We start from the raw sequence: 12,850 nt of genomic DNA, 5'->3' as shown, positions 1-12,850 counted from the left end.
ATTTTATGTTGAAAACTTAAAAAAAGGAACCTAAAAAAAAGTGGTCTTGCCCTTTAAGATGGAAAACGTCTCAGTTGATTGGGCTTTGATCCTTTAAATAAAGACACCTGGAGCAAATTGTTAATTTCATTCACTTCATGGTGTGGCAGGAGGGTAGTGTTGTATAGAGAACAGAATACTGCCTAGAGTAGACTAGACTGTTAGCATAGTAAGCGTACAGTTCACAGAATGTCTGAAATCAAAACATGGTCGTTTTGGAGGTCTGTTCTGGCCGAGTTTCTATGCATGGTCATGTTCATCTTCATTGGCATTTCAGCTGCTATAGGGGACAAATATAATACTTATCCTGACTATGAAGTGAAGGTAGCATTAACATTCGGACTGACCATTGCTACGCTGGCCCAGTGTATAGGTCACATCAGTGGAGCCCACCTGAATCCTGCCATCACCTTGGGTTATCTGGCCACCTGCCAGATGAGCTTTCTCAGAGCTTTTTTCTACATATTGGCTCAGATGTTGGGAGCAGTGGTGGGCAGTGCTATTGTATATGGCATCAGGCAGGAACACACAAATTCCCTTGGTGTTAACAAGGTAAGGATGTGAATTCAGTTAGCTGATGATGTATAAATGGGAAGGTGTTTGGGGAATTGCCTGATCTTGTTCTCCTCAATACTGTACTTCTCAAGTCTTATTTCATTTAAGAATCTGCCTTCTCAGGTGACTGCTGACAACCCCCTTTTTATGTAAATGCCAAAGAGTGCTAAATGGGTAAATGTATCAAAATGATGCAGCCCACAGGGCTAGCTCAGGCAGCCATCTCAGAGCTAACCTCTCATCACCAGGCTTTCCACCTTGGAGGAAAGCCTGGTCTGTGTTACTAAATTGCTGTGTGATTCGGTCGGGAGCGGATGATATCGTTACATTTTGTAGTAATCAGGCCGGAACCCTCTAAACCAGAACATCCTTTCCTTCAAAACGGAAGAATAATATCTTCCCAATAAAAGCCTTGATGTGGCGTACGCCGGCGTAGTGCGAGTCACGCTTTTATTGGGAAGGTATTATTATTCTTCCGGTTTGAGGGAAAGGAAGTTCCGGTCTGATGACTACAAAACAATGACTACAACATGACGTAACGATATCATCCACTCCCGACCGGATCATAAACCCGAAAAGGAATGCTGCCCAACTCGGAGCAGTGCCAACTCCTGATTAGGTGGTCAGTCAACATGTTCACTCTGATTGGGGCGGGCTATTTAAACCTTTCTGCTCATACTTTTTGTTGCTGCTGTAATTACCTATTTTGCAGATCATTTTATATTTTCCTGCTTACAGGGAATTAACAAATTGAGACTGAGCATTGAAGCCAAATATCCTTAGATATTTAAGCTCTATATATTCAGTGCTTGAGTTGTCTGAACTGGTATATACTTATGTTGCTTGTACAATATGCCTTATGCCTCCAAAGCACAGGGGCTGTAGCAGCAGGCAAGGTCTTGGTAGATCCCTCTGTCTTATGCAAATTTAATTTTAGGTTCCCAAGAGTTATGAGGCACAGGGAGGAAATTCTAACTCTCTTCCTGTCTCCATTGTAGCTCCATGGAATCAGCCCAGGTCAAGGTTTTGGCGTTGAATTCCTCCTGACGTTCCAGCTGGTCCTGTGTGTTATATCAGTGACTGATCAGCGGCGTGACGTTAACGGGTTTGCACCTCTGGCTATTGGACTGTCCGTGGCAGTGGGACACCTTGCAGGAGTGAGTACATCAAAGTTTTTCTTTGTGGCCCAATACAATGGATTGGCATGACGTATGAACGGCCTTCAACCTTGGATTGCATAGAATCATGAATCGGTCATGAATCGGTGCCAGAAAGGCAAGTAAGTGGTCTCTTCCTGTGCTCTGATGTTTACAGATCAGCTACACCGGGTGTGGGATCAACCCAGCTCGATCCTTTGGGCCTGCACTGATTCAGCAGTCTTTTGAGGATCATTGGGTATGTACCACAGTATAAAGTGACACATTGCACTATACACCAAAACATGATTATGAAATGTCTACATAAAAAGTAATTTAAACCTTCAGAAATTTTACCACTGGCATTCCTGTTTTAGGCCTGTCATTATAGGTGAAATCAAACTAGCAGATCTACAAGCTCACAACACATCCTCAACATGCCAGCTTATATATCTGAGATCGTTGACTATTCAGGTTAAAAACTACAGCAGGTTAAAACATGGCAGTCTATATAAGGTTGGCCTTATACTACATGTAAGCAAATTCACGAGATTGAAAATGGTGTTGCTATACTGTATGCTTGCACAAGCTGCGTAGCTCACAATGTTTTAATCTGCTGTAGTTTTTCTTCTTTTAAACGCCAAAAACGCCCATCCTGAATGGAAAACGAACAGCAAATCAGCCTAGGGTTTCATGCCCCTTTAAGCAGGCATGGGTCTTTCCAACTGATGACATTAGACCTATCAATAGACATATTGATATTATCCCTCAGCTCTTTCAAGCCACAATGGAGATGTATGTGTCATGACTCCTTGTTTCTCCATTTCAGGTATACTGGGTAGCGCCCATGAGTGCAGGGCTGGCAGCAGCTCTCCTCTACGATTACCTGCTAATACCTAGGAAAGAGGCCTTCAGCGAGAGGGCCAAAGTCCTGTGCTGCTTTGGCCCAGAGACGGACGACGTTGACCGAGCGCCACTTCTGGAGGATGTTAATGACGACGAGCATATGCAGCATCATCATCACCACCATCATCATGGCAAGCATCATCATGGCGAGCATCAGCATCAAGCGAGCATCACCCTGAAGGGTTCACTTTAAGAGACAATAAAACCTATATAAACATCTTGTTGCAAGACATTCTTTCCCGTTTTCATTCCACCTACTACCCTTTTGCACAAATATAACACTATAAACAATGATGTAAATGCTGAGGAACAACGCCAAAATGTTAGTTTTTCAGGAAATGAAAAATATACTTTTTTTTTTCCCCCCCAGGAAATTAAGAACCTTTTATTTTGAAAACAAAGCAATACTGCCTCATCAAAGTTGGTATTGTGACTTTATATATTGTCAATTACTTGCACTAGGGAGCGATGTGGTGGAGTTGGTTGCTTTAGCAGACCGTTTGAAGGTCCAATGGAGTTCAGAGGTTTTATCAAAGCGTTATTTTTTTTTTACTACTTTCCATTTGTTCAATATTTTCGAAACGACACACGGCCGTAAAGGGATGGATGTGAAAGGTTGGCCATTTTGTTGAGCTGTTGGCTGCAGAATCTGATATGATTATGTTCATAAGCATTGGTACAGTATGTGCTATTATTGGAAATTCAAACAGCGAAGCCCAGGAAGTGAAGATCTCCCTGACCTTTGTGTTGGCCATTTATTGACACACTGGTCTGTTTGGGTCTTGTCAGTGGAGCCCATCTGATCCCTGCTGTAAACTTCTGCTGCCAAAACGGTGGCCTTGGATGCTCTACACATCCTGGCTCAGATGCTTGGGACTGTCATCGACAGCATTGTAAAAGCAATCGGGCCAGAAAGCATTTATTTTGCTTGGCATTTTAATAACATGGTAAGCAGTTGACCGTAAAGTCTTTTGACATCCGTCTTAAGCCTGATTTATACTTTGTGTCATGCACTGAAAATGGCCCACAATCGCCCAATGCTGACTGCTGAGGTGCATTGAGCTTGTATGCTGGTCATTGGCAGGGGTGCAGTACTTAGTTTAGACAGTTTTTGGTTTAGACTAGTCATTGGTTAGACCAGTCATTAGTCCTACAACTACAACCTATCTCAAACCCTAAACCTAACCTCCCACGGGGCAGCACACCTAAACATAACCGATGTCTAACCAATGACTAGTCTAAACTAAGTATGCACCGTCCCCCATTGGCAGACCATAAATTAAGCTTAAGCATTAAGCACTTAACAGTAATTTTCTCAGTGACACTTGATATGTACAAAAAACATAGTGGTATGCAGTTTTCACTTCCTAACAACCCAGACTACTCCACTCAACTTCCATGAGGTGTAAAGTTATATTATAAGTAGTTTTTTCACTCTTTTTTTCCACTACCACTATCTCAATCTGTTTGTTTGCAGCCTGTGCGTGTAACTTGTGTGTAGGGGAGAGGGGCGTGGCTACCGGAGGATTTTAAAGAGCGTGCTTGAAGGACTGATCAGTCAGTGCTCAGGGAGTGTCTACCAATTCACTGGAGTGTGTGTGTCTAGTCTGCCTTTCTAGGGCAGTTTTCAACCCTTTTCATGTCAAGGTCCATTATTTATTCTGCATTTAAGCCACGGACCACCACCAATGACCTCAGACCCAAAACTTGTTTTAGCATATTTTGCTGTTGTTGAATAACACGTTGTACAGCATGTTTAACATGCTGTATTTGTATTTATTTTTATTTAACCTTTATTTAACCAGTAAAAAAACCATAGGAGAGATAACAAGCAAACGTTGATCAAAATAACAATTCTTCTACATTCTCTAATTGTGTAGACTTCTTGTAAATTAAGTAATGCAGATGTTTAACAATAATCTCACAGGGTTTCATGTTAAAGGCTCATTCATAGTCTGGATTTTCGGTGGTATTTCAGTGGTTGAGACCCACTGATATCACCAAACCCACCAAATCACCAAATATATATGGGTGATTCTTCAACTTTCCAAGATATGTAGATTTCCAAGAAAACTATATTTTATGAAAAAATAAATATTCTATTTATTAGTGCTAGGTTGTAGTGGCCATGAAAAAAAATCATTGTGTATCAGTGATAACATTTTATGTTGAAAACTTGGAAAAAAGGAACCTCAAAAAAGTGGTCTTGCCCTTTAAGATGGCAAACGTCTCAGTTGATTGGGCTTTGATCCTTTAAATAAAGACACCTGGAGCAAATTGTTAATTGCATTCACTTCATGGTGTGGCAGGAGGGTAGTGTTGTATAGAGAACAGAATACTGCCTAGAGTAGACTAGACTGTTAGCATAGTAAGCGTACAGTTCACAGAATGTCTGAAATCAAAACATGGTCGTTTTGGAGGTCTGTTCTGGCTGAGTTCCTATGCATGGTCATGTTTATCTTCATTGGCATTTCAGCTGCTATAGGGGACAAATATGATACTTATCCTGACTATGAAGTGAAGGTAGCATTAACATTCGGACTGACCATTGCTACGCTGGCCCAGTGTATAGGTCACATCAGTGGAGCCCACCTGAATCCTGCCATCACCTTGGGTTATCTGGCCACCTGCCAGATGAGCTTTCTCAGAGCTTTTTTCTACATATTGGCTCAGATGTTGGGAGCAGTGGTGGGCAGTGCTATTGTATATGGCATCAGGCAGGAACACTCAAATTCCCTTGGTGTTAACAAGGTAAGGATGTGAATTCAGTTAGCTGATGTTGTATAAATGGGAAGGTATTTGGGGAATTGCCTGATCTTGTTCTCCTCAATACTGTACTTCTCAAGTCTTATTTCATTTAAGAATCTGCATTCTCAGGTGACTGCTGACAACCCCCTTTTTATGTAAATGCCAAAGAGTGCTAAATGGGTAAATGTATCAAAATGATGCAGCCCACAGGGCTAGTAGTAAGAGAAATCTATGAAAATCTGGGAACTAAATCGTTACCAAGAAATTTCTTCACCAATGTGTTTCTAAAGGTGTCTAATAACATGTACTAAAAGTTTGAAATTCAACTCCCGTGGGAAATTGAGTTATTAGCATAATATGTGACCATACCCTTAACATCCCATATAAGGCAAACAAGTCAAAATTTCATCATTCTTTAAGTAGCATGTGACATATGAAACTAGGGGGTTTTAATGATTCTGAATCCATTCCAAGCATTAGTTTTGCACAAAAAACACTCCTTGGGAGGAAAACGGCCTCACAAACGTGATGAGGTCAGCTCATTTGGTCAAGTGGATATGGCCTAATTTAGCCCAAGGAGTGTTTTTTGTGCAAAACTAATGCTTGGAATGGATTCAGAATCATGAAAACCCCCTAGTTTCATATGTCACATGCTACTTAAAGAATGATGAAATTTGGACTTTTTTGCCTTTATATAGGATGTTAAGGGTATGGTCACATATTATGCTAATAACTCAATTTCCCACGGGAGTTGAATTTCAAACTTTTAGTATGTTATTAGACCCCTTTAGAAACACATTGGTGAAGAACTTTCTTGGTAACGATTTAGTTCCCAGATTGGTCAAATACCTGATAAAATGCCTTTACTCAGGCAGCCATCTCAGAGCTAACCTCTCGTCACCAGGCTTTCCACCTTGGAGGAAAGCCTGGTCTGTGTTACTAAATTGCTGTGTGATTCGGTCAGGAGCGGATGATATCGTTACATTTTGTAGTAATCAGGCCGGAACCCTCTAAACCAGAACATCCTTTCCTTCAAAACGGAAGAATAATATCTTCCCAATAAAAGCCTTGATGTGTCGTACGCCGGCGTAGTGCGAGTCACGCTTTTATTGGGAAGGTATTATTATTCTTCCGGTTTGAGGGAACGGAAGTTCCGGTCTGATGACTACAAAACAATGACTACAACATGACGTAGCGATATCATCCGCTCCCGACCGGATCATAAACCCGAAAAGGAATGCTGCCCAACTCGGAGCAGTGCCAACCCCTGATCAGGTGATCAGTCAACATGTTCACTCTGATTGGGGCGGGCTATTTAAACCTTTCTGCTCATACTTTTTGTTGCTGCTCTGCTGCTGTAATTACCTATTTTGCAGATCATTTTATATTTTCCTGCTTACAGGGAATTAACAAATTGAGACTGAGCATTGAAGCCCAATATCCTTAGATATTAAGCTCTATATATTCAGTGCTTGAGTTGTCTGAACTGCTTATATACTTATGTTACTTGTACAATATGCCTTATGCCTCCAAAGCACAGGGGCTGTAGTAGCAGGCAAGGTCTTGGTAGATCCCGAGCTGTCTATGGTGCATTACAAATTATGCAAATGTAATTTTAGGTTCCCAAGAGTTATGAGGCACAGGGAGGAAATTCTAACTCTCTTCCTGTCTCCATTGTAGCTCCATGGAATCAGCCCAGGTCAAGGTTTTGGCGTCGAATTCCTCCTGACGTTCCAGCTGGTCCTATGTGTTATATCAGTGACTGATCAACGGCGTGACGTTAACGGTTTTGCACCTCTGGCTATTGGACTGTCCGTTGCAGTGGGACACCTTGCAGGAGTGAGTACATGAAAGTTTTTCTTTGTGGTCCAATACAATGGATTGGCATGACGTATGAACGGCCTTCAACCTTGGCTAGCATAGAATCATGAATCGGTCATGAATCGGTGCCAGAAAGGCAAGTAAGTGGTCTCTTCCTGTGCTCTGATGTTTACAGATCAGCTACACCGGGTGTGGGATCAACCCAGCTCGATCCTTTGGGCCTGCACTGATTCAGCAGTCTTTTGAGGATCATTGGGTATGTACCACAGTATAAAGTGACACATTGCACTATACACCAAAACATGATTATGAAATGTCTACATAAAAAGTAATTTAAACCTTCAGAAATTTTACCACTGGCATTCCTGTTTTAGGCCTGTCATTATAGGTGAAATCAAACTAGCAGATCTACAAGCTCACAACACATCCTCAACATGCCAGCTTATATATCTGAGATCGTTGACTATTCAGGTTAAAAACTACAACAGGTTAAAACATGGCAGTCTATATAAGGTTGGCCTTATACTACATGTAAGCAAATTCACAAGATTGTGCCATTGAAAATGGTGTTGCTATACTGTATGCTTGCACAAGCTGCGTAGCTCACAATGTTTTAATCTGCTGTAGTTTTTCTTCTTTTAACCCATTTAGGACTAAGGCTGTTTCTAAAAACACCTTCTAAATACTGACATAAGTTTTCTGAAAATTATCAAATATTTATTCTGAAATTTAAAAAAACAAATATTATTTTGCTATACAGGTATACTGTACATGGCAACAAGAACCCCAAAAGGGGTTCCCGCCCAGAAGGGGTTAAACGCCAAAAACGCCCATCCTGAATGGAAAACGAACAGCAAATCAGCCTAGGGTTTCATGCCCCTTTAAGCAGGCATGGGTCTTTCCAACTGATGACATTAGACCTATCAATAGACATATTGATATTATCCCTCAGCTCTTTCAAGCCACAATGGAGATGTATGTGTCATGACTCCTTGTTTCTCCATTTCAGGTATACTGGGTAGCGCCCATGAGTGCAGGGCTGGCAGCAGCTCTCCTCTACGATTACCTGCTAATACCTAGGAAAGAGGCCTTCAGCGAGAGGGCCAAAGTCCTGTGCTGCTTTGGCCCAGAGACGGACGACGTTGACCGAGCGCCACTTCTGGAGGATGTTAATGACGACGAGCATATGCAGCATCATCATCACCACCATCATCATGGCAAGCATCAGCATGGCGAGCATCAGCATCAAGCGAGCGCCACCCTGAAGGGTTCACTTTAAGAGACAATAAAACCTATATAAACATCTTGTTGCAAGACATTCTTTCCCGTTTTCATTCCACCTACTACCCTTTTGCACAAATATAACACTATAAACAATGATATAAATGCTGAGGAACCGCCTAACGCCAAAATGTTAGTTTTTCAGGAAATGAAAAATATACTTTTTTCTTTTCCCCCCCAGGAAATTAAGAACCTTTTATTTTGAAAACAAAGCAATACTGCCTCATCAAAGTTGGTATTGTGACTTCATATATTGTCAATTACTTGCACTAGGGAGCGATGTGGTGGAGTTGGTTGCTTTAGCAGACCGTTTGAAGGTCCAATGGAGTTCAGAGGTTTTTATCAAAGCGTTTTTTTTTTTTTTACTACTTTCCATTTGTTCAATATTTTCGAAACGACACACGGCCGTAAAGGGATGGATGTAAAAGGTTGGCCATTTTGTTGAGCTGTTGGCTGCAGAATCTGATATGATGTTCATAATCATTGGTACAGTATGTGCTATTATTGGAAATTCAAACAGCGAAGCCCAGGAAGTGAAGATCTCCCTGACCTTTGTGTTGGCCATTTATTGACACACTGGTCTGCTGTTTGGGTCTTGTCAGTGGAGCCCATCTGATCCCTGCTGTAAACTTCTGCTGCCAAAACGGTGGCCTTGGATGCTCTACACATCCTGGCTCAGATGCTTGGGACTGTCATTGACAGCATTGTAAAAGCAATCAGGCCAGAAAGCATTTATTTTGCTTGGCATTTTAATAACCTGGTAAGCAGTTGACCGTAAAGTATTTTGACATCCGTCTTAAGCCTGATTTATACTTTGTGTCATGCACTGAAAATGGCCCACAATCGCCCAATGCTGATGACTGTTGAGGTGCATTGAGCTTGTATGCTGGTCATTGGCAGGGGTGCAGTACTTAGTTTAGACAGTTTTTGGTTTAGACTAGTCATTGGTTAGACCAGTCATTAGTACTACAACCTATCTCAAACCCTAAACCTAACCTCCCACGGGGCAGCACACCTAAACCTAACCCGTGTCTAACCAATAACTAGTCTAAACTAAGTATGCACCCCCATTGGCAGACCATAAATTAAGCTTAAGCATTAAGCACTTAACAGTAATTTTCTCAGTGACACTTGATATGTACAATTGAAAACTTGTGGTATGCAAGGACTTTTTCCTCAAATTGTGATTTCATTTGCAATATTTCTGTAAGCTAATGTTTATCTTGATTTTGCAGTTAACCACTTAAACCATTAGTAAAACGGACTGCACTTGCGCCAGATTAATTTGCCAGCAATACCGTCATTAGCCGAGCTACAGCGTTTTGCAAGATTAAGCTTGTAGATATAGGCTATATTTATGTTGAACGCCACCCTTCAGCTTCTTCTAGTGACTATTGTGGACCATAATGGTCCAGAGGCTGGACAGCATTGCACTGCACAAAGTAAGGCAGAAAATGTAGCCTCGGTTTTATTGAAAATATTTGTTTTGTGATTGCATTCTCAACACCCTATTGTCAACACAGGATTTAGAATCTTGCAAATCTGGAATGAGATTTATTCAATTGAAGGGATTTGGCTGCACTCCAGAATGTCTGGCCTATAGAGGGACAACTAAAGGATGTGAATCAACTGCACGTTAAAACACTATTCGTTATCCTGCAGGACAAGTATGATTAGACAAGTGGACATGAGGGAGATTTCATTTCCCATTTGGCAGCATCACAAGTATATGTTCCTTTTCCAGTAGTGCGCAACTGCACATGACCGCTCTTGACATCCCATGTTCTGCGTACTTAACAGTCTCCACACCCTGCGCTAATCATTGAATAACCACCAAATGACTTTACATACCACAAGCAAATCATTCTTGGATGGAAACCTAATGGGTGGAAGAACGTGTTCATGGTCAACCCATCTGACCACTGGGCAAGCCGTGATTTTTCAGAGCATGTCTATTTTAGCAGGTTTATTTTAATTCAGCGATTAATATCAATTGTTTTCCGGCTTGAATGTAGTATACTTTAAGTTCCTATATATCGGTATCTTTACTTTAAAGAAAAAAATACCATGACATTTTGTAATATATTTTTATATTAAGGTTATATTATCAAAATCTCTATTTTGCCAATTATTTATGAGCCCACTTGCAATATCGTCACTGGTTTCACATTGCTGTTTGTGAATTGATGATGGGCTGAACATGCAGCACTCTGCTGCAGGACATCTGTAGCTGGATGTATCTCATTTAAGCATTGATGTGGTTCTATACTGGCTGTGATATGATCATTAACCTCACATGTTTTCAACTCAAATAAATAATGTAATGTCCTGCAAGGAGATTATGGTGTACAGTATGCTTTTATTCTGGCAACATTCTTGTCAACATATCAAGATGATCAATGGATGCAAGTTACAGAAATGTTTATCAACTCCCATGTATTGTCGCATCACACATTTACAACATTGCCCATTTAGGGCAATCTTTCCCAGATTGCCCTAAATGTAATGTTTTACATTTTCTTTTTTACTTTATTTTATTTTATTAAAAAAAAAAAAAACTAAACTAAAAAACATGCGTGTTAAAGTATACAGTCTGCCATCAATCCCAACAGGAACTGTGGTGTTCCCCCAGATAAGAGGGAGTTTTAAGACTAACTTGTTTATGCGTTAACTATAACCCCACTAACCCTATCCACCTCATCTCTACATGCTCTGTGCTGAGTGGTGTCGAGGCCTTATCTGCAGCCACAGAGTAACTTACCATGCTCACTCCCTCTCTGTTTTTCGTCAGATTTTGGCAACGGCTCAATAAACGTTGTGTCAAGTGAAGGAGCCATACTCCTTTGTGAATTGTGTAGTGTTTAAAAGAAAATGGAACGGGAGGTTAATTTAGAGCAGGTTGTCATTGCAAGCAGAGAAAGTACTCTGTGTAAGTGAAACAAGGTGCCACTCAAACCTGTATAATAAAGCAATCATGGCTTCCCTCTTTCTTTACTGCAGTGTGCGCACAAAAAACACAGACAATTATGTTTGAGCTCTTTCCAACCTTCCAGGCCCCATTTTCACAAGTTTAGTATATAACATCATAACACCCTGACGTTCAGTTAACGACGGCCTCGAACACAGCTGACACTGCAGACAAGCGACTCAGAACCCTTACATCCTCATAGATATTTCTTGTAACCGCGGAGCCTCTAGGGATTGTGCATTCATTCAATGCGAGGGCATGGAATGAACTCATTAAATGACATAATTAAATTACATCAAAGTTCTGTGACAATACGCGAGGAAACAATTCGGTCCACGAGGGTGCCACCACAAAATAAATGACCTCTCCATGCAAGTGGTGGTGCATTCATCAGCACGAAGCTGATGAAATATGACGAAACTGCTGCTGGTGATAACCTTTATGGAAGAAAGTTCCAGAGAGTTAATCATTAATGCTGCTGCTGCCACCTCAAATGTCCTTAATGACATTTTTTAAATAATTGAACGTATCAAATTATTAATGTGCAATATTGCATGAGGGTGCACGCACACGCGCACGCGCACACGCACACGCACACGCACACGCACACGCACACACACACACACACACACACACACACACACACACACACACACACACACACACACACACACACACACACACACACACACACCACTAAAGTCCCAAAACCCCTGAATGCCATACGTTTTCATATCAAGGATCCCCCCATGTATTTGACCCCCATAAAAGAGAATATTTGCTGGTGTCCCCTGGAACCCCCTCAAGGTCCCCGGACCCCACTTTGAGAACCAGTATTCTAGGCCTTTAACCGACGGCCACCTGTTACCTGGAAGCAGAGATAACTGAACACATTGAGAGTATCATAGATCTCTCCTTGGAATGGAAGGGAGTAAAACAGAGCAATTACTATGATTCCACTGCTCATTTCTCATGGAGATTCATGTCAACCTTAAATCCGGGAAGAAATGCAAGGAGCATTTTTGGACATGATTATATGGATGGCTACCGGGAAGAAGTATACAATTTCATGTATGTTTCATGTTACATGTTCCATGTATGGCTTCCATTCTATGAAATGCTGTGCAAACAGCACCATGATTAAGCTGATGTCAGGTGTTGAATGGTAAATCCAGGGACAGATTAAATGATGTGACTCATGGAGGGAATTTTTTTTATATAGGGTAGCGCTGAAATATGTGGGCCCCTCAGCCTATGCAGTGCAAGGAAATGCATGCACGTCCAAAATGAATTTCAACAGGTGCTGGATACAAATAAATACATTAATAATGAACTAGTGAAAAGAAAAGGTATCCACACACTATTTGAATGCTCCCTAAATAAGTGAATGTATTTT

At 41.2% G+C, this 12,850-nt stretch overlaps 2 protein-coding genes across 2 annotated transcripts; both read left to right on the top strand.

The window, feature by feature from the left end:
• Positions 1-113: 113 nt before the first annotated feature.
• Positions 114-2,853, top strand: LOC306943502 (aquaporin-1-like). The gene is made up of 4 exons (XM_079529884.1): positions 114-591; positions 1,593-1,751; positions 1,909-1,989; positions 2,560-2,853. The coding sequence occupies exons 1-4, from the start codon at positions 229-231 to the stop codon at positions 2,827-2,829; spliced, it is 873 nt and encodes a 290-aa protein (XP_079386010.1). The 5' UTR covers positions 114-228; the 3' UTR covers positions 2,830-2,853.
• Positions 2,854-4,911: 2,058 nt separating this feature from the next.
• Positions 4,912-8,508, top strand: LOC306912531 (aquaporin-1-like). The gene is made up of 4 exons (XM_079488822.1): positions 4,912-5,387; positions 7,065-7,223; positions 7,381-7,461; positions 8,215-8,508. Exons 1-4 carry the CDS (start codon positions 5,025-5,027, stop codon positions 8,482-8,484), a joined length of 873 nt encoding a protein of 290 aa, XP_079344948.1. The 5' UTR covers positions 4,912-5,024; the 3' UTR covers positions 8,485-8,508.
• The last annotated feature ends 4,342 nt before the right edge of the window (positions 8,509-12,850 follow it).

The sequence above is a fragment of the Electrona antarctica genome (assembly GCF_951216825.1).
Source record: "Electrona antarctica genome assembly, chromosome: 19".
In the NCBI taxonomy this organism is placed as follows: Eukaryota; Metazoa; Chordata; class Actinopteri; order Myctophiformes; family Myctophidae; genus Electrona; species Electrona antarctica.
The sequence above is the reverse complement of the archived record's forward strand: the minus strand, read 5'-3'. Positions and strand labels throughout refer to the sequence as shown.

Excerpts from the sequence above, each read along its gene's own strand:
- LOC306943502 (XM_079529884.1), top strand. The coding sequence starts at position 229 with ATGTCTGAAATCAAAACATGGTCGTTTTGGAGGTCTGTTCTGGCCGAG. Across the intron at positions 1,752-1,908 it reads CAGTGGGACACCTTGCAGGA|ATCAGCTACACCGGGTGTGG; the intron begins GTGAGTACATCA and ends TGATGTTTACAG. Across the intron at positions 1,990-2,559 it reads AGTCTTTTGAGGATCATTGG|GTATACTGGGTAGCGCCCAT; the intron begins GTATGTACCACA and ends TCTCCATTTCAG.
- LOC306912531 (XM_079488822.1), top strand. The coding sequence starts at position 5,025 with ATGTCTGAAATCAAAACATGGTCGTTTTGGAGGTCTGTTCTGGCTGAG. Across the intron at positions 5,388-7,064 it reads ATTCCCTTGGTGTTAACAAG|CTCCATGGAATCAGCCCAGG; the intron begins GTAAGGATGTGA and ends TCTCCATTGTAG. Across the intron at positions 7,462-8,214 it reads AGTCTTTTGAGGATCATTGG|GTATACTGGGTAGCGCCCAT; the intron begins GTATGTACCACA and ends TCTCCATTTCAG.